The sequence below is a fragment of the Neopelma chrysocephalum genome, unplaced genomic scaffold, assembly GCF_003984885.1.
Source record: "Neopelma chrysocephalum unplaced genomic scaffold, ASM398488v2 Primary Assembly neopelma1_59, whole genome shotgun sequence".
Classification (NCBI taxonomy): Eukaryota; Metazoa; Chordata; class Aves; order Passeriformes; family Pipridae; genus Neopelma; species Neopelma chrysocephalum.
The window spans coordinates 16,794,203-16,816,493 of record NW_020897714.1 but is presented as its reverse complement, the minus strand read 5'-3'; the positions used below and the strand labels follow the sequence as shown (position 1 = coordinate 16,816,493).

At 49.4% G+C, this 22,291-nt stretch overlaps 1 protein-coding gene across 1 annotated transcript; it reads right to left on the bottom strand.

Annotated features, from left to right (window-relative positions):
• Positions 1-132: 132 nt before the first annotated feature.
• Positions 133-7,276, bottom strand: CENPM (centromere protein M). The gene is made up of 6 exons (XM_027680593.1): positions 7,135-7,276; positions 6,801-6,880; positions 4,106-4,204; positions 2,987-3,066; positions 1,851-1,942; positions 133-1,123 (listed from the first exon to the last, which is right to left on the bottom strand). Exons 1-6 carry the CDS (start codon positions 7,189-7,191, stop codon positions 998-1,000), a joined length of 534 nt encoding a protein of 177 aa, XP_027536394.1. The 5' UTR covers positions 7,192-7,276; the 3' UTR covers positions 133-997.
• Positions 7,277-22,291: the final 15,015 nt, after the last annotated feature.

Sequence of the window (22,291 nt, the reverse complement as noted above, 5' to 3'; positions counted from 1 at the left end):
TGCAGCACAACAACTAACTGGGAGTTTGAGCTGCCAGCAAGGTCCAGCCTTGCTGCCAGGGCAAACCAGAGCAAGTGTTCACAGCTTTTAGTGCCCATGCCACATACATAACAAAGAGCATACAACTATTACATATTACTCATTTTATTAAATTAGAACTCTCAAATACTAGTGACTTGCAGTAAGAATAAGGCATGACTTACTGCTGCTAAGAACCTGTTAGTAAAGAGATTATACACAGCATGTGCCAAACGTACAGAGACGTGTTTTCTGTGTGCTGCCGTGGTCCAATCTGCTGCATCTGAACCCTGCTCAGCCCTGGGGGCTGGGTTGCTGGGGCTATCCTGGGCTTGACAGGTGGAGTCTTTTTCTTCAAAGATCTAAAAGAAAGCTAAAGTGCTAGATTATATTCTTTAGTCCATTCCTCCTCAGTTAGTATCAGACATGGAAATACTGAGCCCTTTGATGCGCAGATGCTCACACAGCTGGATTATTAACTGCCAAGTGCAGTCTATCTAGAAGCTGCAGGCCAGCCTTCCTTCCTTATTCCTCTCTTGGTGGAGAGACAAAACCTGGCAGCAAGGTTTCACATTAGTCCAAGGTGCTGTATTTCAACGGGAAGGAAGCAGGAGTCTGCTGCCTCTTCCCTAGGACTTTGGAAATAGTAGCCTTGTCTTCTGATATTCTCTCAGAAAAACATGTGGCTCCTGGCCACTGGCCAAGTGGATGAAACTCAAACTTGATCATGAAATGAGGTTCAGATGTAACAAAGGATAAGAATCCCCAATTCAAACTGCCCTCCCCACAGCACCTATACGCTATCCACTGAATACAAATCAAGCTTTTCTTGAGAGATAAGCAACTAGGAACAGTTCTGGATGAGTGGTTGTGACAAGTCAGGCAAAAAGGCTCCCCAGTGTGATTCCAACTGCAGCAGCTTGAATGCCTGAAGTGAAAAAAAATCTGACAAATGTGGTTGAATTATCACAACGAGAAGCTAATCATCAGCAGAGTTCCTCATCAGTAAGCTAAAGGACAAGGCAGAAAATCCCGGTACAAGACCAGCACAGATCTGTAACATTCGGAGAAGTCGTTGAGCAGTGGCAACTCGTATGCCTTCCAGCTGGAAACAAAATGGAGAAATTATTTAATCAATAGAAAAGAAGAAAAGCAGTCATAAAAGAAAGGACCAGAGCAGGCAATAAGTGGCTAGCTACAGAAAACCCCAAACAGGCCTATTTAAACCCCTAACATCAAGGAAGGTACGGTGTTGCCAGCTGAAAGCCCTGAAGGGCTTGCCAAAGGCACAGGTACCACCTGCTGGTAGGGAAGCAGTCTCTGAGGATGGAACAATGAGTATACAGAAAAGTGAAGTGTGCTACTACCATTGGATGCCAAACTCACCCTCCAGCTTTTCAGACCAAGCAGGTAATTGGAAAGAGTGGCATATCAGACAGCAAAACAGTCAGTGAAGCCACAAAGTTTGGCTAACAGGAAGCATTATATGGGCAAGGAAGTCATTGGCAAATAACAGCTCAGGGGCTCCCAGGAAGAAAAAACGCGGCAAGGAACAAGCATACCAAGGGTTTGCACACCAGGGATGACTTTTCTAGTTTAGGCTTGGCTTCCTGAGGCCTTGAAGTAGCACAGTAGGGAGCAGGTTACTAGAAGGCTCATTTCAAGGACAGACTCCTGTACCTCTAGTGTTTTTGTAAAAACAGTCTGGTCTCTGACGCTTACGCAAGACAGCAGCGTATGTACCTGTATTTATTACTAATGTAATGATGTTCCTAAGGATCACAGAGCAGTGGAGTTCAGAAATCCCTCCAGATATCAAATAAGCACCTTACCTCCAGCTCGCAGAATAGCACAGGACTGCAGTAGGCTTCTCCCAGTTTACAGATGGCATTCGTCTCAATGCTGCAACAATTCACCCTGCCAACTACAAAGAAGTTTTTCCACATTACAAGCCCCATAATCAGCAATCAGTGAAGAAAAGTACCAGGAAATTCCACAACTAAAAAATGATCCACAGCTAATTTCAAGAGCACCATGGAAGGTAAGGCAACAGTGAGCAATACAAACAGAATGATAAAAAACTTGAAATTGAATTAGCATGAAAGTATTTCATAATACTAACATCAGGAACAGTATTGCCACATTACTGTTAATATAACATTAACAGTTGGAATAAGGGATCAGTGCACCATCAGCACGGGCAGAATCTTCCACTTACTTATCAGAAATCCTGCTGGCTCATGTGATATCACAGAGTGGTCATCACCAAAGAAATTCACTTCATCAGGAGAGCCACAGCACAAGACAATGCTAAGACTCCTTTACTACCCCAGAACTAGGCCTCCTGATCCCCAAACTCCAGGGACACAGCACCTCTGTTTCAACACCGAGCAGTACAGTCTGGCCACTCCAGCTCCTCAGAGCTGAAGCAGGGAGGGTACACAGGAAAGCACCCTCTCTCCTTGAGGCAGGGAGACAGAAGGATTACAGGCACAACAGGGCCAGACAGTACACAGCAGGAATACCAGTCTTGTATTAAAACTATACTTAATAGTTTTGTAGCTCATCCATTTAGATTCACTTTATTATCACAGTATCATATGCTCCTCACTGCTTATTAAGATTATCATTAAGGCAGATCTGCAAGAGCAGATAGAACAGACTTCTGCAGTGCCACAGGAAAAAAAGAATCAATAACACAAAACATATTCAGGCATTAGGGACAGAGAAGAGAAATCTGACTGGAAAAACCAAAAATGAGGGAATGAGTGAGCATGAGAGAAGAGAACAATGTTTTATCTAAGAAAACAATAAAAAAAGGCAGCTGAGTTCAGACATAATTTAAACAAAGTTTTTTACAAAGCCATTGGTTTCCTTCGGTTTATTTCAAGTTAAGTCACTGCCCTGTTTTAAGAAAACTAACAGCAAGTGGTGCTGCTTGGAGAGAAGGAAGAGGTGCCATACGTACCTCCAGTGACAAGAAAGCATACTTTCCCCAGGAAGAAGCTGGCATCCACATGAGCTAGGGAAGCTTCGACATTCTTCAAGCTGTCAGAAAAGTACAGACAATCCAATTGGACAGGGAGGTTAAACCAGTGCAGCATAAGGACAACAGGAATAACTTTAAGAAGCACAATTAGAAAACCAGTGATGTTAACATCTGCTGATCTGTGAGCTCGCAGAGTTCTGCTCTATGCTAAAAGCATGACATCAGAGACCTCTGTAATACCCACAGCTGTTGAATAATCCATAATATATCCTTTCTACTCAAGACTCAACAGTTAGTCTTTGTTTGAACAGTGTCCTCCATGACTTGCAGATACTAAGCATCCGAATTCATTAACATCCAATGAGATTCAGCACCACTTTGGCTCTCTCAGGAAGAGCTTGCCCACACATTTCTGCAGCACCATCTGTGCTGTAAGTATGCAGCTGGGCCTGTCATTTTTGGTAAATGAGAGCCCAGGATCATCAGTCACAAGTTAAGTAAGTAATAAAATGCTGACTTCTGTGCCTTAGCAAGTCTTTACTTATGGCCTGGGGACACAAATATCATTTCTACAAAGATAAGCACAAGATGATAGAAAAGGTATCAATCCCTGAAGACTTTTCTTTTTTGCCTAGAGACATCAGTAGTGCTGATCCCAGGGGACCAGGAGGGTCCCCCTGTGAAAAGGGGACACAGACGCAGCAACTGGCTGGTTACGAGGTAGCACTGCCCAGCGCACATCAGCCATCTGCATATTACAGAACTTCACAGCACCACCATCATTTCCATCTAATTTCACAGACAGCATCTTTCTAAGGCTCAGTTCATACCACCACATATCCAGATCCAGAAATAAATTCTGCATTCTCTGCTATGGTAACTTAGTGCACAACAGGCATGTTATTGCACAGAACAGTTCAGTCCTAATCCACTGCTGGAGGCCAGAAAGCCACTGTATACATTACTGAGCTCTTCCACCACAGCAAGTCTTGGGTTTGAAATTCACTATTCAGCAATTCCAACACAGTAATGCAGATTCAGCCATTAATCCAAGAAAGAATATCAGTTCCCCCTCTCATATTTTTGCCCTTCTTTTACCTGCATTTGCTCTTGATGTCAATTATAAACACAATCAGATCTATCCTGGGCCGAAGGTGATCCCTCTCTGAAGGTAAGGGGAGGGATGTAGCGATGTGACTGAAAGATAATAAATTTGCCAGTTTAACCAAATAGCTTGGCAAGACAGTATCCACTTATGCATAACCACACAACCTTTGAAGTTCACCATGTAGCAAGTTACCAGGAAACCTGCTAATTACTAAATACGTGGTAATTGAAGAGACAATGATTTTTAAGTGGCACTCTCATATCTTAGGCACACTCATAGTTGCTGACAGCCACAATGGTAATCACTAGACAAGGCTGGTTATAATGGGAAGCTTATTAGAGCATAACAAGACTCACGGAAACATTTTTGCTGCACAGATCTGTATGGCAAGTCATTTTCTTTAATTGTCATGAAGAGTCCTTTCTAACAAAGTGGACCCCAATGCTTTACTGGTATGTTTTGCTGCCAACTTTCATTTAAAATGCATCAGTGCTTTCCTGTCACATTCCAGAGATTCTGCTCATATGCTCACGCGGGAGAGGCTACCTTTCCAGGCACAGAAAAACCTTAAACCAGAAACTTATCACTACTACAGCTTTACAGATGAAGTTATAACTCAGTAAGAGTTCCTATTATACCATTACCCCCCTTTTTAACCCTTTTACTGTGCAGGAGCTACTAGGTTAGTTTAGGTGTCCTCCTACACAATACTACCACTGCTGATACAGCTGTTGAAAGAAATACAGGGTGGGGACTTTTTGTGTCTCTTCCCACTAAAAAAACCAAACAGCAAAAAACCACAACCAACTAACTAACAACAACAAAAAACAAACAAGCAAGCCAACCAACCAACCAAAAACCCAACAAAAAAGGTTTCAGCAGTGCATAGCTGGACCTTCCACAGGGAAGAACATTATCAGCATCTCATTTTTGGAAGATCACCTTAAAGACAAACTGGACAAACAAAAATCCCAGAAGTTCAGTCACTCTCACAATCCACTTCCTCTCTGGAAGCCAAGAGAGAAACACTGATTCTGATCTTCTTGGGGAATATTACTTCTAGCAATTCAATCTTAAGGTCTTCACAGTTTTCACCAGCAGCCGCAAACCACAGTACGCATTCCCTTCTATTAATCTTATGTAGTTTGTAGTTTTGTCTGCCAGTCTCCAAATAAAGGTGTTTGGTTTCTTACATATAAGGAAGGTACAATTTAACAAAACCATTCTAAAACTGACAGAAGAGATGAGCAAAGTGAGCTTGAAAGACACACTGCAACACAAATAAGTGTATTAATTTAAGGTGAAATGTAGGGAGACACTGTGGTGAAAACATCAGATTTCATTATCTGGAGAAAAAAAAAAAAGGAAACCGAAAAAAGCACTGCTTTTTTTTTGGAACTCTGCTATATTTAAACCAAAATGACTAGATGATGTCAGCAGTCTCCAGATATGTGCTGCAGAAACCCTTTTTTTCCCCAGCAATAAGAGACACAAAAAACCCCAGCCCTGCAATTCTTCTCCCAGCAGCTGTACCTGGCAGGCAAACTTGCCAGACAAGATACAGTATTTCTTTGTAATGTGTATAATCCCAAAGTAATATAATGGGGGGAAAAGAACCCCAAGGTAATATAGTGGGGGAAAAAAACCCAATACCACTGTAACGGACTTCGCTTTCGTAGTGATATTAACACAGGGACTTATCTTGCTCTGTAGTACAAGCACACGATTCTGTGCCTTTGGGCAGTTACCCAGCTGTAGTACCAGCAGCCATCTAGTTATGGCATTCCACAGCTCAGCAGAGGCTGCAGGTTCCACACAGAAAATGGGGTAATTCATTTGCTATTAGTTGGCACAAACATCCAAGATGCCATAATCAGAGCAGTACAGTCGCCCTAATTAGCCAGTGGTGCAACTCCACTCAGGTTGTTTTTACTGCATAGCCATGGATTTCAGCAGCGAAATAACACAAACACCTTCTGAAGAGCTGACTAAACTCATTTGGTCTTGGCAAGAGAGCTGTCAAGGACATTTCATCATAAAAAGTTAGTTAATCAAGCTTTTAAGACAGCACTTGTCACACAGCTAAAGCTAAAATTTCAAGTGCATCTTAACAGCTCGAGGAGGAAAAGCACGTGTGCGCACACAACTTAGAAAATGGCTACAATGAGCACCAAAAGCACTGGACATCTTGTTTGGTTTTAAGTACTTGCAAGCATTGTACTTGTCCCATTCTGTCACAGGATGTTCAATTTCTGTATATGCCTTTCTCTCAGGTGGGGAAAAAACAAATATCTGTGTTCCTCTCATACTCTTCCAATTTAGTAATCAAACATCTGTGCAACATCTGAAGGGCAACGGTATGCGCATGGTGAACACGAACGTGGGAAGTGCTTCCACCCCTGTTTCCAAGCATGCCCAAACTGCCTGCCCTGAGGGCAGAAGGGTTTGTTCGCTGCATATGTGGCCACATCTGGGCAGCGGTGCTCTCTAGCGTTCGCAAGAGAGAAGTTTCTCTCCGAACCGAGCGCCTTGCAGTTCCGACTACCGCCACGGGGGCGGAACCTGCATTTTTAACCAATTTCGGTGCGTGCATTCCTGAAGCAGAAGCCTTCCGTGAATTCGGGTCACAGCCGCTGATCTGGGCCCCGGGCCCGCAGGCGACGAGTCCCTCTCCCTACTACTCACATGCTGATTTTGAAGTCCCTCTTCTCCTGGAGGATCGCCTCCGCCAGCTTCTGCTGGAGCTCCTCGTCCGAGCCCACCAGCTGCGGGCACAGATGGAGAGCGCAGTCAGGGACAGACCCCCGGCCCGGCGCCGCGGGGGCGGAGCCACACCGGGGTACATTTGCATATCGCAGTGGGGCAGCCAATCCCCGCGGGGGGCGAGCCCGGCGCGCTGACGCGCGGCCCGAGCCAGCGGAGCGCACGGGACGGGCGGGCTCGGACCGCAGGGCCTGGCCCGGGGAAGGGGAAGAGGCGGCGGGGGTGGGCTGCGACGCAGCGCCGCCGCCGGACCTACCAGGAGGACAGCGGAGTTGAGCCCCGGGAGCTTGTCGAAGGGCCGCAGCACCGCCATCCTCGCCACAGACAGCACCGTCCGCCCGCCTGAATTCAAACGGCGGCCGCGCGCTGCGTCGCGTTGACGTAGGGCGGGGGTAGGAGGGGCGAGGCTAATGACGCGCGTGCGCGCTGGTGGCGGCGGGTATGGGGCGGTGGCAGGGGGCGCTGCGGGGCTGGCCGGTAACCCAGCCAGGGAATATCTTGCTGGATAGGGACCCAGAGGGATCAGCTAGTCCAGCTCATGGCACTGCGCAGGACGGCCCGCAGAGTCACACCATGTGCCCGACAGCATTCTCCAAGCGCTTCTTGAACTCTGCCAGGCTTGGTGCTGTGACCATCTCCCTGCAGAGCCTGTTCCTGAGGAACCTTTTTCTAATAAACGTCTGCCAGCACACCTTCAGGCCATTCCCGCGGGTCCTGTCGCTGATCGTCAGAGAGATCAGTGCCTGCCGCTCCACTTCTCCTCATGAGGAAGTTGTAGACTGCAGGCGCAGCGCAGGCCCCGCCGAGCACTCGGATACCACGCGCTGGGACTGACCACCAAAGATGGCTAATCACAGTAAAACTCTGCAAAGCCGCGGTATTTCTATGGCATCCAGGTGTCCCAAGGGTCAGTCATGCCTGAGGCACCCGTGGGTGGTGCCAGGCAATGCTGGAGAGATGCTGAGGATTCGGATGGTGGCCTCACCTTGGCTGTCCAGGGCCATCATGGACAGCCTAAGCTTCTGAGGAGCAAAGCCCTTATTTCCAGGGCTGGGCTGTCCCCTGGTCCTTGCTATGAGCAGATGCCCATTCGTTTGGTCAAGGCTGAACAATACCAAAGGCTTCAGTAAGATTCAACTGCCTCCTTACATTACAGTTTATAATGTGAACTAATACATAGAATCATAGAACTGTTAAATCAAAAGGACCTCTAAGATCATCGAGTCCAAACAATGAACCAGCGCTGCCATGTTCAAAACTAAACCACATCCCCAAGTGCCACATCTACACCTTTTCAAACACTTTTGGGATGATGACTCCACCAGTTCCTTGGGCAGCCTGTTCCAATCCCAGACCACCCTTTTTAGTGAAGAAATGCTTCCTGATGTCCATTGTAAACCTCTACTGCTGCAACTTGAGGCTATTTCCTCTCATCCTGCTGCTTGTTACTTGGGAGACCAACCCTCACCTCACTACAACCTCTTTTCAGGTAGTTGTAGAGAGCAATAAGGTCTCCCCCGAGCCTCCTTTTCTCCAGGCTAAACACCCCCAGTTCCCTCACCCTCTCCTCATAGGACTTGTACTCCAGACCCTTCATCAGGTTCGTTGCCCTTCTCTGGACATGCTCCAGCACCTCAACATCCTTCTTGTAGTGAGGGGCCTAGAACTGAACACAGGATTTGAGGTATGGCCTCACCAGTGCCAAGTATGAGGGAAGAATGTTAACAAAGTTAATACACTCATCCTATAAAGACTGCTTGAAGGAAGGGAATTTCCCTAGCACTGTATGGCAGCAGCACCTGGATTTGCACACTGAATTGTTCTGTGCAAGGTTTTCTGGCAGCTCCAGCAGTGTCAGCCTCCATCCTGCCCCTTCCTGGGCACCTTCTCCATCTCCTCACTGGCTGGTCGGCCTCTGCCCAGCCCCACACTCCCCTGCCAGTGATACAGGCGAAGAAGCCCATGCAGAAGCACTGCAGTTATAGAGGCTGAGCTTTTCTCACTCCAAGGTCAGAGCAGGAGGATGATGTGCACTGATGTAAAGCCCTCAGAGGTCCAGTGTACCTCGGTGGCCTGTGGTCCACCTTGCTGCATCTCCTATTCTTTACCTCATCTCTGAGTTTGGCTACAAATTCTCAGTGTGAGAAAGGGGGTCCAGGACCCCTTCAGCTGCCTGCTAGTGCTGGCTCTCCCTGCCCCTTACACCAGGACACCTCCAAATGGCAGGAGACATGCTGGGGAAGGAAGAAGGCTGCAGGAGAATGAAGACATATCTCTCCTTCTGCAGCAAGCTGGAGAAGGGAGATGAAGGGGAGGGGGTGGGTTAATGTAAGCTGACATCACATGACTGCCATGGCTTTTTTGATCTTGACAAAGGCAGACGGTTTCGCTCGTTGCCAGCATGAGACAAATTACAGGTGAAGCAGAAGAGATTATAGGATATTTCTGGCTGTTTTTGAGTTTGGTAGGGGGAAGGGAGGATGAATCCAGGGCAGACATGTCCTAAAGATGGGAGGCAAGCAGATGCGATAAATAACAAGAGCCAGTTCCCAGGCTGGGGGGATGTAGAGCTCAAAGGGGACAATGTTCCTTTCCGGCTGCTGAGAATGTGGAAGGATCTGGCACCCACTTAAAACATGTTTGTCCTCTTTCTGCCCCCTGCTACTCCCTGTTGCCTGCTCTCTGGCCCCACAGAAGGACCTGGGTGGCTTCAGTGTCTGGCTGGGGATGTGCTCACTGTCCACCGTCGCTGCAGGCTTCCTCTTTCTCACAACACCCGTGTCTGTGGAGATTTAGTGGGTCCAGATGAGCTACCACTGATCCTACAGTTATTATTCCTTGTCCCCAGCAGGTTTCTTGGCTGCTCCTTGGCAGACTTACCTCTGCAGAGATGACACCCACCTTCCCATGGAAACACAGAGATTCATCCTGCTCACTCCTCTGTGTGCATCTTCACTGTACCATTTCCCAGGGGGATGCCTTCCCCCTCAGCCCCTTACCAACAAAAGATCCTTGAGTACACAGACCACCTCTGAGTGACTTGGAGCAGGGCAGTGGAAATGCTGATGGTCCCTGCCTCAAAGTCTAGGCTTTGGCAGAGCCAGTTTCCTCCTGGGATGCAAAGCCATTGCCTAACAGCTGGCACAGTGAGCTAAGCCAGGCAGATTCACTTTGCTTTCCTCTGTCTTTGAAATGCAGCCAGGGATGCTTCACAGCAAAGCCTGCAGTGCAAGCTTAGCTCAGTGGGGAACCAGAGAGGAGAACAGGAGTCATCATCCTGCACCTTAGTTGGCTATTTACGCATGGGCCAAGAGGTGTAAAACAGATCTAATGTCAAAGAGTAGCATTTAATAACTGTTTTCATGGTAGAGGATGGTGTAAGGAGGTGGAGACTCAGGGTGGCAATGTGCCTGCAGATCTTGTCTAGTTCTGTAGCTTGGCAAGGAGAGGAGGGGAGAGGGATGAGACACGGTTGGTGTTGGAGGCTGGAGTGTATTTTACATATCACTGTGTGACTGTGTCAGGCTGTTTCACTTCTCACCACCCCATTTCCAGTTTGCAAAGTGGGACTAATGAGTCTGTCTCTGCTTCTGAGTGGTGCAGGAGAGATAAGACAGAGGTGTCTGGGCACTGGCTGCCGGTGAAAGCAGAAGGACGAGACCAAGGCAGGACATGGAAATGGAGAGCTCCTGATTTTACTTTGTGGGTGATTTTGCTTTGGTAGCACAGACCATTCCAAAAATAGGTAAAAGTGTATTGTACATGAAGATGCTCTCGTGCTGCCAACAAAGACAATTAACGTCAGTGAGACTTGACCTGGCCATCACCAGTGCTCCCTGGGAGTAGGTTGCTCCTGGGGCAGTTGCTCCTGCAGCAGGACAGCACCAGCCACTACAAAAAATACTACAGAGCACACCTTGACCTTGTGTATCCGTGACCAGTTTGCTGTATGCCTCATCCAGTGGCTGCATCTCAGGATATCTCTCTTGGTTCTCCCTGAGCAGCCAGAGGAACGAAGGAGACAGGCTTTGGAGATGGTCTAGAGAAGAGCACTGCCCCACCATGGTCCCAGTTATCTCAGCACCTGCTCCCAGACCTCCTGACAGTAGTGGCTTCATTCCAACCCCATTCAGCACAAGTTCTTGAGATGTAGCCTGGCCATGTGTCACTGGCTCCAGGCTGACCTCTCTCAGTCCTTTCTGGGAAGCCTGCAGGATATGAACTCATGTGTATTTGATTGGATTTGTTCTCTCACTAATAGACAAAATTATATCATTTGCAGCAAGTGCAAATTATTAGAGAAACTAATGGCATTTCCACATATGTTGCTGGCAACTTCAGCTTCCTTTGGCAAAGAATCTTCCCAGGTATTGTTAGACCCAAAGCAAGTAATCTTTTTCCATTCTGCTCTTTAACTTAACTCGCCACACACATTACTTTAGCTTTTTGATCAACTCAGTTAAACTTCTCTCTTCTTCCTTTTTTAAAGCTGCAGTAACACCCAGAAGGGGGGTTACTCTGCTTTCCCACCAGAGTATCCTTGACTGACACTCTGCCATGCATTCAGTGTGCCTTCTGCATCCTGCAGCAGCTCCCTCACCTCCAGCTGCTGAGCAGGGAAGCATTTCTGTGAGTCTTGCTGGAGTTTTGTCTTCTATTGTGGACCTTGGGAGAGGCAAGTTTAATAAACTCAATCTTCTCCCATGCCTCTACCTACCTTGGGAAAGTAATATTTGGGAAATTGGTGTTATGTTAGACAGGCATCAACCTGTGTTTGATCATCTCAGAAGATGCTGATAAAAGCATAAAGGACACTAAAGAACAGCGAAGAAACTTGTTAGGAAAGACTAGAATAACACTTAACCACACTTAACACTTAAGTGTGTGCCTGGAGTTGCCCACCAGTCTCCTCTTTCTCCAGGCAGGGCTTTTGTCTGAGAAGGGTTTCATGATTTCTGCTCTGGCTGCGTGGCTCTCTCACATCAAACCCAACCCCATGCTCACCTTCATCATGCAGGTGAATTTGTGGCTGCCCAGAGATATAGAGGGTAGTCGTAAGTTCAGTGGCAAGCAAATGTTCTGGGGCAAATGGCTTTGAAGGGCTCATGTGTGCACAGCCACTCAGGGGCCTCCTCCAAGGCAGGCGGAGGGGACTGAAAGCCTCCCAGGCACTGGGCAGAATGATACGCACGTGCTTATGCCTGGAAGATCTGAGTGGCACACAGCAGCGTTATCCGAGGTGAAAGCTGAAGTGCAGCTGAAGCGTTTCCATGCAGTTTGAGCTGTACTGGCACGTTGATGACTGGAGCTGTCTTGCCGCTACAGCTCCTGTTGGAAACCAAGGGATGTGACAGCACCTGAGAGCCCTGTCACAGGCGGCAAGCGGCTGTGGTGGAGGCACGGGGTCTGCAAGTGTGTCCCAGCTCTGGCAGCACAAAGCCCAGTGCTTATTTATTCCTACCTCCAAAAGTTTTTCAGACTCATCTGGGGGGGTTTCTGCTTGAAGCAAGAGAGGCTGCCATGTCATGACTTGTGCAAGCCCGCTGCTGTGGTGGTGATTGCAGAAAGAGGTGGTCCCCACTCCTTGTTGTGCTCTCCGAGTGCATGCGTGGCAGGGGAGTGAGCTAGGGGAATAAATGACCCTGTGAGTCAAATCTCTTGCTGTTCTGGGGCTTTGGCTGCATGACCAGCATGCTGGTATTAAGCCTGAGCTTAAACCCAGGGAGAAGTTGCAAACTGATGGACATGCTGGCTCTGGTGTCCCCCTGGGGTGACCTAGGATAGGGAGCTGAGACAGTTGGCTGGGGATGTTGCGGGGATCTTACACATTTTGGCTCAGTGTCCATGAGGATGCCTGGCCCAGCAGGCTCTACTGGTGGCCTGTGGCTCTGGCACTGACTGGTCACCTGGAGAAATGAATAATCTCCTACCTTGTGCCAGCCACCTCTGATGTCCCTCTATTTCCTTTGCATATGTGGAAAGGGGTTTTCTTTCTGACCTCTCAAGTGGACTGCGTGTTTGCCTACCCTTAGAGTTTGCTCTGGGGACACAATAAACAATATCCTTTCAATGTTATTTCTTAAAAATCTGTTTCTCTAAACCACATGTTTCTCTCTCAGTACTGACAAAACTGTGAGGCTTATGTTTTCCTCCCCCTCCAGTGGGATTAGTGAAGCAATTACTGTGCTGATGGTGAAGGTGGGTATCATGACTGAGCTTCAATGAGGTTATTAAGGCACAATTGCAGGCTCCACTTTGGAGGTACATGGCAATCATCTGGAGTGCCCACCTTGCTGGAGTGAATGAGAAAGCAGCTAGCTAAACCTAATGGATCTGATCCTCTATGCAGATATTCTGCTAGGTATGGAGGGATTGCAGACCTATACTCAATGCTTCTAAGCTATTATGAAGTTACGTCAGGAAGATGTGGGGCTCAGGAGGAAAAAAGGAGGATGAAGAGGAAATCATGGAGCATGCCAGCCAGCTCCCACGGCTCTCAGCACAGCCCTGTCTCTGCACTGATGGATGACCAGGTGACAGACCCTTTGGGTGCATTACTCACGGAGCCAGCAAGTGCACATGGGCTCTGTCACCATCCATAGGTTTGCTTGGGGAGGGGACGAAGCCATTTGTGCCTGAAATACAACCTAGTGGGAAGCCAAACCTCCTATCTCACAGCTCCTGGGGCATAGGAGTGTAGTTGGCACAAATCTGGGGCTCAGTTTGGTGGATACTATTAACCCTTCAAGACTTTACAACCACCCCCTGTGGCACATCTGCAGGGCTTTAATTGTCAGAGACTAAGTGGGCAAGGTTAGAGAGCACAGACAGGAGAGCAGGTAACTCTCAGGGCTTGAGACAGTTAGTTTTGATTTTGTTAAGACAAATTCATTAAACAATTTATAGGTCATGGTGAAAATTTCCATGTGTACAGAACCCCCCCCCCCAACCTACCCAACCCGCAAACAATATCAAAAAACCAAAGTAGTTTCCTTGTTCCTATTTCTGGGCTGCTGAAAAGCTGAAAATGTTTTAACAAAACCTTTCCTGTCAGCAGCAGCAATGACAGAATGAGGTGTGGATTCAGGAAACAAGGTATTTCACTGAAAGCAAAAACAGTGGTTCAGATAGCAATGTTCTTCTGGGTTTTGATGTAGGATACTTTTGGTCAAAGTGTTGATTATTTTATTTTTATATGAAACCCCTAACGGGAGTACTAACCTCCCTGCCCCTTTTACCCTCTCTCTCTGCCTTCATCCTGCTGCTGACAAACCACCAGCCCCCAGACCCTGGGCTGGACACACTGGTAAATCCGTGGAGCCTTAACATCCCATCCATCTCCGTCAGCCCGAGTTCACGCACGTCTGCCTAGGCATTTCTCCTCCTCCAGGGCTGCAGCCCGGGCTGCGGATGATGCGGGAGGAGGGAGAGCATCCCGCGGTCACCTCCCCCGTGGCTCTGGCCCGGGTACCATGTGCGGGTGAGCTGGGGAGGCTGGTTGCCATAGCGACCGCTGCTAAAATGCTCCCCCTCCTCGCGCCGAGATGTAGTTGGTTGCAGACGGTCCCTCCTTGTGTGTAAGGGGGAGGCCGGCGATGGGGTGCTCTGGGGAGGCTGGAGCGGGGCTGCCGCTGCGGGGGAGGCGGTGGGGGAAGCCCCCGGGAGCCCCAGTGGGCAATGAGGCCGCAGTGTTGGCTCCGTGTCCTCCCCACCGCCCGCCACGGCTGCTCCCGCTATCCCTCCCTCCCTGCCTGCCTCCCGCCCATCCGCGCCTGTCGCCTCCCGCTGTCGCCCAGCTCTCCCGGAGCCGAGTCCCTTCTCCCTGGCATTGCCTGGCCGGGAAAGGAGCCTGACTCATCCCGGCCAGGCCCCGGCAGATGCCAGGGGGAGCAGCCCCATCCTGTTGCCCTACGCCCGTGGAAGGAGGTAGGTGGCAGGTGTCAGGAAGTAGGTGGCAGGTGGCAGGGCAGGTAGCGGGTGGTTGTCGGGAATGTGGTGCATGGGAGCAATGTCATCTCTGGGTCTCCAGTCATCAGCAGCTCCCTGCTTCAAGCTGCAACCTGCCCAGTCCTGAGGGGATCTTCTGTGGTTGGGGTGAGCACAGGGCTGGTAACACTGCAGCCTGGGTTGTGCTCCAACTATGCAGAGGGGAGGGTTTTGTACCCAAAGTCACCTGTGTCTTGGCACCCTGCTCCCAGCCTCTCCCAGGCAGTTTCTGCCCTACCATTTGCAGTGTGCCCTCCGAGGCTTCCATCACTAGTGTACCACGGCACCTTGGGGGTAGCGGAGGTGGCATGGGGGATCCAGGGGTGACATTGAAGGCAAGCAGCTGGAGTGACATGTGTAACATGGATTTATAAAGGGTCAGTCAGCTTACCTATATTAGACACTCTTTCAAAGACCAAAAACTCTTTTGTGACTTTCAGGGGATGTGGATGCCCCGTAGCAAAATGGGATGCTGAGATCAGCATCAGGATGCTGAGGTTCAGCAAGGGTTAAGGCACATTTAGTATCTGCAGAACTGCTCCAAAAAGCTGATGTCTTTGAATGGTACTCCCTCTTTTTAGCATTTGCAGGCAAAATCTGCTCACCCACCTGACAAAAGCAAGTTGCTTCACCAGACCAGCCCTGCAGAGGCTGGGGGGGTGCTCTGACACCTTGTCCAGCACTCAGCTTGGCCATGGCGAGGACCCTTTGTTGCAGGGGCAGGGATGGGTGAGCAGTGTGGGGCCACAGCACGAGGTGAGGGCTGCATAGCAAGTAGACCAAAGAATAGGTTGCTGGCAAGGAGCTGGGAAATGCTGGCTGTGCTAGTAATGGAGGGAGGATGAATTGGGAAGTCTGTAGGGCTGCTTTTTATTCTGGTGCTTTTTCGGATGGCAGCTTCCCTCCCATGTTTTGAAAGCAGATGATCAGGGAAGGAAATGAGGCTATTGGCTTTCCACCTGACACTCCAGGGGTTCCGAACCAAAGTCACCTTCCCAGGGTCCCTGACCCTGCCCATTGCTGTCACCAGCTGGAGATGGGTATCAACAGCTGAGGCACCTCTGGAGAAGGGGTTTGCAGCAGCCTTGGCCCCCTGGGCTGTTTGCAGCAGCAGCTGGGGATGCAGAGGGTGTGAAGGAGCTACTTCTGCAGAGCATGTAGGAAAGCTGTGCTGAGGGGCTTCTGGCCAAACACGGAGCTCAGACCTGGCTCCTTTTGAGGAATTCCCTCCCTCATCCCTTGGGATGAGTTGAGTGAGGGAAGTCCCACAGCTCCCCACATGTCTGTGATGTTATTGCAAGCTGTGGTGGGAGCTTTTCTCACTGGTTACTTACCTAAGGAAGGCAGAGGCAGCCATGAAGAGGCAGGAGCAGCACTCACACTTCCCCTTCGCTCTGGTCAAATGGTGGCCAGTGCTGAACTTTCTATTCCAGTTGCACTTGATCAGGTGGAGCAAGGGCCTGGCAAAAGGGAGATGTGAATCACTGAGAGGGAGATAGAAGTCTTCCAGAACTTTAGTTCTGGATAGTTCTGTTAGTGGCAGCACCATGTGTAGCAAAACTGAGGACTGCTGGAAATCAAAGAACATAGTAGGACGAGGCAAAATCCATTGAGGTCCCCCCTGTCGTGCAAGGAGAACAGATAAATATCAACATCCATGCCAATCAGTGGGAGTAAATCAGGCATTTTCTCCAGTAATTTCTTGGAGGTAGTTTCTTGCTTATAGTAATAAGAATTGCAGCTTGTTTCAGATCTAATCCTGTGACAAAAAAGGTGTCACTCAGAGGGTAGAGATGAACCTCATGTTTCCTGTTACAGGCCTTCCTGTTGCAAGACATGTCCAGCAAATAAATGCTGCTGGGCATATTGGAAACAACTGATGGCTGTGGCATTAAAAAGAAAAAAAAAAAGAAAAAAGCCCAGCCCTCATTGTGGGAGAAGGCAGCAGTGTTACGGGGCAGGAGCAGAGAAGGGTATGAAGATACTCAGGGCTCTCCTCAGCCTCCCCTTAACTGCCCCCATGCTAGGGAGGTGGGGACACATGGTTATTGACAGAGGGGTGACTTGGGAGACAGTTGCAGGAATACAGCTGTCTGGAAAAGCAAGAGTTTGACATGGGTGCAGCTCTGCCCTTACTCTGTCCCAACTGAATTCAAGGGGCACTTCATCACCCCCACTGAGGGGTGAGGGTTACAGAAAGCCTCCCTTCAGGACAGCATTTTTATGCCTGAGTCCACTGTTATGATTTCCAAAGCCTGAGGGTCCCTGGTTTAATCCACCGAAGCCTGGGACAAGCAGCACATTCACAGTACAACACCCAGCAGCCCTGGTGCCCAGGGAGGCCGTAGCTGTGCTTTTTGGAGGGTAAGCTTCTCAATCCCCTTTTCTGTCCCTGCACAACCCACACCTTGGCAGGTGTTTTGGTAAGGGCAAGCAGCAGAGAGTTGGAGAAGTTGGGCACCTCTAGGGTTGCAATGTGGGTTGCTCCCTCCTTCCCAAAGGACAGGAATAAAGGATGGGCACAAACATGATGTCATTTTAAATGGCCCCAAGTCAGGGTGTATGCCCTGAGCAGAGCAGCAGCAGGGCCATAATGGTGGGGAGAGTGTACCAGAGCACCAGCAGGGTGTGGGGCTGGGACCCCATCTGTCCATTCCTCCAGAAATCTTCAGCCATGACAGCTGGACAAGGAAATGTTTTGCTCCTTCCTGCTTGCTCATTTTTTGCACTGGGTCAACAGCAATCATGCAGTGTGTTGTTTTGTGTTCCCCAGGGCAACGCTGCTCCAGACTCACCTCGCTCCTGGGTGGTGAGGACTTCTTGGCAAGGCAGATCGGCCACTCTCGGTAAGTGTCTCCCGCTGCCCCTTGGCTGATGTGGTGGAGGGATCTGAGCTCTGCTCACAGACTGGTGCTGAACCAGGCACTGCAAGGTCCCTGAGCCCTCGCAAAGCAGGACATTAAATAGGGGTGCAGCAAGGGAGGGCTCAGTCCCAAGCCAGACCAGCTCAGACTGGGAATTTAAAGGGGTCATGGAGAGTCAGGAGAAGGAGATTTTCCCTCGAGCAGGAGATGAGAAGCAGCTGCCCACTTTTAATCACTGGCAGCAGGGCTGGGGGCATGCAGGCTCAACCACCTCTATGGGGCAGAAGCAGGACTCCTGCTCTGTGAGGTGGTCCCAGCAATGACCCCAAAAGCATTGACCTCTCCCAATGGATGAGGTGCTTTGGTGTGCAACTGAGCATGAACTGGGTGCAGCAGGGCTGCGAGAAGGGCTGCAGAGAGGCTTTGCACTCCTGATGAGGCAGATGTCTTGTGATGAATCTTTGTGGAGATGTTTTTTGGGTGCTCTCACTGTATGAGCTTTCTCTCCTTTTCTCTGGCAGCCATGCCCCACTTCTTGGATTGGTTTGTGCCCGTGTATCTGATGATCTCCATTCTCATCCTGGTGGGCTTTGGAGCTTGCATCTACTACTTTGAGCCAGGACTCCAGGAAGCCCATAAGTGGCGAACACAGAGGCCGATCATGGAACGAGACCTTCGGAAGACACTGATGATTCGGGACAACCTGGCCTTTGGGGTGCCTGAGGTCTGACAAGCTACCCATCACATCCAGAAGAGTCTCTACGGGGTGGGCAACAGATAACAAGCCTCAGTAGGGATGACAGTCTTGCCCTGGTGCAAGCAGGGCTGGTCATCACTTTGCTGATCTGGGTCATGTACTCACCACTCACCATTCTACCCCTTTGCTTCTTAGTCAAGGTTTGTGTGGCACTGTAGACTTGGGCTTCCCATGTACTCACAGCTCTTCACCCAGCCAAAGACAAAGACTTCTGCTCCCCCCCATGGCCAAGACTGATGAACCACTCAAATGAAACATCCCTTGTTAATCACTTGAGTTTGAGCTGTCTGGCATCTCAACACAACCTTCAGTAGGAAAGTTCTCGACAGGGTAGCAGTCTTGCAAAGGGACACAGAACCTTTTACTCCTATTCATGAAGTTAAATCTAACCCATTTTGCTTAAGTCCAGGGAGTCTTTTGGGGGAAGTAAATGGGATTTCAACACATCATTGCTTCAACTGAGCTCTTCACAGCACCCATCCTTGGTGCTGGGATGGTAAGCTCACTGAAGCTTTGTGCAGAGGGGCCAAGGGCTCAGCGAGCCCCAGAGACTGACTGCCTTTATCCCTGCTAAAGGCACACCACTTCTGTTTCTGTTTGGGAGGTGGAAAACATTCATCCATCCATTCCAGATGCACCATATTCAAATTAAAGGTCTTTACTAAAGAGGTTTATCCAAGTCCTGTGTCAAGCTGAGAATATTCTGCATCTCTCCATGAAGGGGTGCTGCCAGATTTATCACGTAAGCTTCTCCTGATCTGCCTGACCTTCTGCTCCTCTGTCGTGGAGTGAGATGGGATAGTCTGGGAGTCATCTCGCACTTGTTCAGTACCCTGTGTTCCAGAGCCCTATGGCATAGATAAGGCTCTCCTTTAACTGTCGCCCCAACAAAGCTGTGAAGCATCCCCGTATTTCTCTGCATGTCTCTGAGAAGGGAACTGAGCCTGCCATCTACATGGGCCCATTATACCACCTCTGCTTTCTGGACCCAAGCTGTATAATGTGGGTCTGGCACAAAATCCCATGTTTATAGACTTCCTACAATGTCCTGGGCCTGATTGGCCACCAAAGTGCTGGATGAAACTGTGACACTAGGGCTAAGAGGGACATGCACACTTTCTCCCTCCCTGCCAGCCCAGTGCATTGCTCAGTGCGCACAGGGAGGTTTGGGAGAGCTCTGAGCCTGTGGCAGGAGGTTGTGTTACCTCTCCTCCCACCACAGCACCCACCCTTTGGATGCAGTAGGTGCAGCAGTTCTACCTGTGAACACTCTGGCAACAGAGGGGTCCTGTGTGCCCCACTCCTGTATATCCCAGGTATGTTAGCCAGTGCCACCATCCCATGTGCACGTCCGTGCATCCTGTGCCATCCCCTGGGCCAGCCAGTATGTTGACGACTCACATCTCCAGTGTCCTTCCATTGTGCTGGCTCTGTTCTCCTTTTGGCAGTAGAAACTCCTCAGGCCAGCTGCCCAAATCTTCCACAGCTCCTGGATGGGCTTGTGTCATTCAGCCTCGCTTGTGAACTCATCAGTGGAAGTTTTGTCCTCCATTCCCAAAGAAAGGAGCAGAGTTCACTGGCTAGTTAGAGTGAACAATGTGGGGAAATGCACTGAGCAGTATTACTCCTATGCCCAAACTTTCACTTGCCCTGCCAAGCAAAGGCTCAAAGTGCAGGTGTGTCCTGAAACTTGGTCATTCTCTGGGGATGAAAGCTAATTTTTAGCTCTAAGGAATAGGTCAGGACATTCTACAAATATCCTGGGTTTTCCTGGAATGTTTCATACACCAGATTGCAAATGCATTACCATTCTCCTGCACACCAAAACCAGGCACACTGGCAGGAGCTTTCTGGTTCTATTTCAGACAGAGGACAAATCAAGAGTCCTTTCATTCAGCCAAATAACAGTGACTATGGTGCAAGTAGCCTAACTGGGGAGTCTCACTCATCAGGGAAATGCAGTGAGTGGGATTACTCCTGTGTCTGAAGTTACACTCGCCCTGGCAAGCAAAGACTCAAAGAGCAGGTACAGCTTGAAACAGGTAAATTTTTGTGCCTTGTTGACTTGGGGCTGTGAAAGAGAAACGCCATGGGGCTGGACTGCATGGTCTGACATGCCACTCGTGGCTCCATGGCCCCCATCCCCTGCCCGCTGGCACATCACAGCCATATTTCTAAGCACCAGCTTGGAAACCTGTTTCCTCACCTTGACTCCCTCATAGGTAGTACTGCCCTGCAAACAGACACAGCTGAGCCGTGGGGTAGCAATTAAAACCTCTATGCTGGAACTGAGGGGCTTGGAGCAGTCAGGGACAGGGTAAACCTCCCCTGTTGGAAGGGGAGCCTGCACCCACAGGGGTCCCCTCTCTCCTCCTCCGTGTGTTCCTCTGCATGCTGTCCTGCCTGTTTTCACTTCCAGTCTGCCCACAACTGAGCAAAAGAAGACAACAAACAGGCGGGGGATGGACTAGAGAGAAACTAATTATTCATCTCCTCTGGCTTGTGTTTTGCATTGTTTACTGATGCATTCGGCATTAGGCCAGGTGTTTTCCATGGCTATAAAAGACTTTATGGCCAATAGTATCAAGCCCTCCCCAGTGGAATAGAAGTGTGTGACAAACTGTGTGGCTGATGCTTTATTTTCCTGTTGTTCCTCCCTGGAGCTGCCACCCTCCAGCTCTGGACAGGCAGCAAGGACCAGTCCACAGTGAGGTTTCCTTTACAGCAGAGTAGGTCTTCATCTGCCTGGTTCCTGTGCCAGCTACAGCAGAGCTGTTTGGGAACAATTAAGCCAAAGACAAATGGTGCCTGAAAACTGAGACTGTTTCTCCTCTCTGGGACCTGTATAGGCAGAGAGACCTCAGGGGAGAGGGAAATAGTCACAGATACTGAATTAAAATGCATAAAGCATCAGAGAAGATACTTAGTGCTGGAAATACTACACAGTATCAGGTTGGTCTTTTCCAACTTTTCTGTCTCTTTGCCCTTAAAGAAGCAGAGAACTCAAACTGCCCTGAGCCCTGCTTTCCACCAGCATTCCCTGCAGCTTGCTGTGGGTCACTGGATAGTGATTCCCCTTTCACTTCCCGCAGCCCTGGCCACCTGAACGCAGGCAAGCATTTCCCCTGCCATGCTGTGGGTGCTATGGGTGCCTATCTCTCCTCTTCTTTGCTCCCACTTGCCCACCAAACCATGTTAGTTCTCATTCTATCCCACCAAAACACCTTTCTCCTTTCCTCCTTGTGTTGCCCTTCAATGTCTTTTATAGTAAGGCAAGTGTAGCATAGCAAGCTGATCCCTGCAATAGGTGTTCTCTTGACCATGAAAATGCCCCAAAGCTGACAAAAATAAGAAACAATCAGAATAATGAAGAAGCAAAAGAAAATCAGAACAAGGGAAAGAAGCATCAACTTGGATGAACACCCAGCAAATGACCACTGAACTTCCACAGTGGGATATAAGTTGTTGCACTGGAATATACCATTTGAGGGGGAATAAAATAGAGAGGGAGGGAAAACATTTCAAATATTCAGAAATTTTAATTAATTTTTTTTAAAATCGTACCTGCTGTCCTTGGGAGCAGGAAGCACAGGGCTGACATGGCAGGTATGCACTGCTAGTTCACCTCCCCCCATGGGACCAGGGCAGGGGGTCATGGTGCGAGGCTGCCCAGAGTGTGGGGCTGTTGGTGGCAGAGGTCAGGAAGGTGCTGGGATGGGGCAGGAGCAGCCACAGCACCCAGCGTGGGAGTGTGCCATGCAGGCCACAAGGGCCCCATTGTCGCAGCTGGAGGCGGGCTGGCTGGC

Excerpts from the sequence above, each read along its gene's own strand:
- CENPM (XM_027680593.1), bottom strand. The coding sequence starts at position 7,191 with ATGGCGGTGCTGCGGCCCTTCGACAAGCTCCCGGGGCTCAACTCCGCT. Across the intron at positions 3,067-4,105 it reads GACATCAAGAGCAAATGCAG|CTTGAAGAATGTCGAAGCTT; the intron begins GTAAAAGAAGGG and ends CTTTTCTGACAG. Across the intron at positions 1,124-1,850 it reads TGCTATTCTGCGAGCTGGAG|CTGGAAGGCATACGAGTTGC; the intron begins GTAAGGTGCTTA and ends TTTTGTTTCCAG.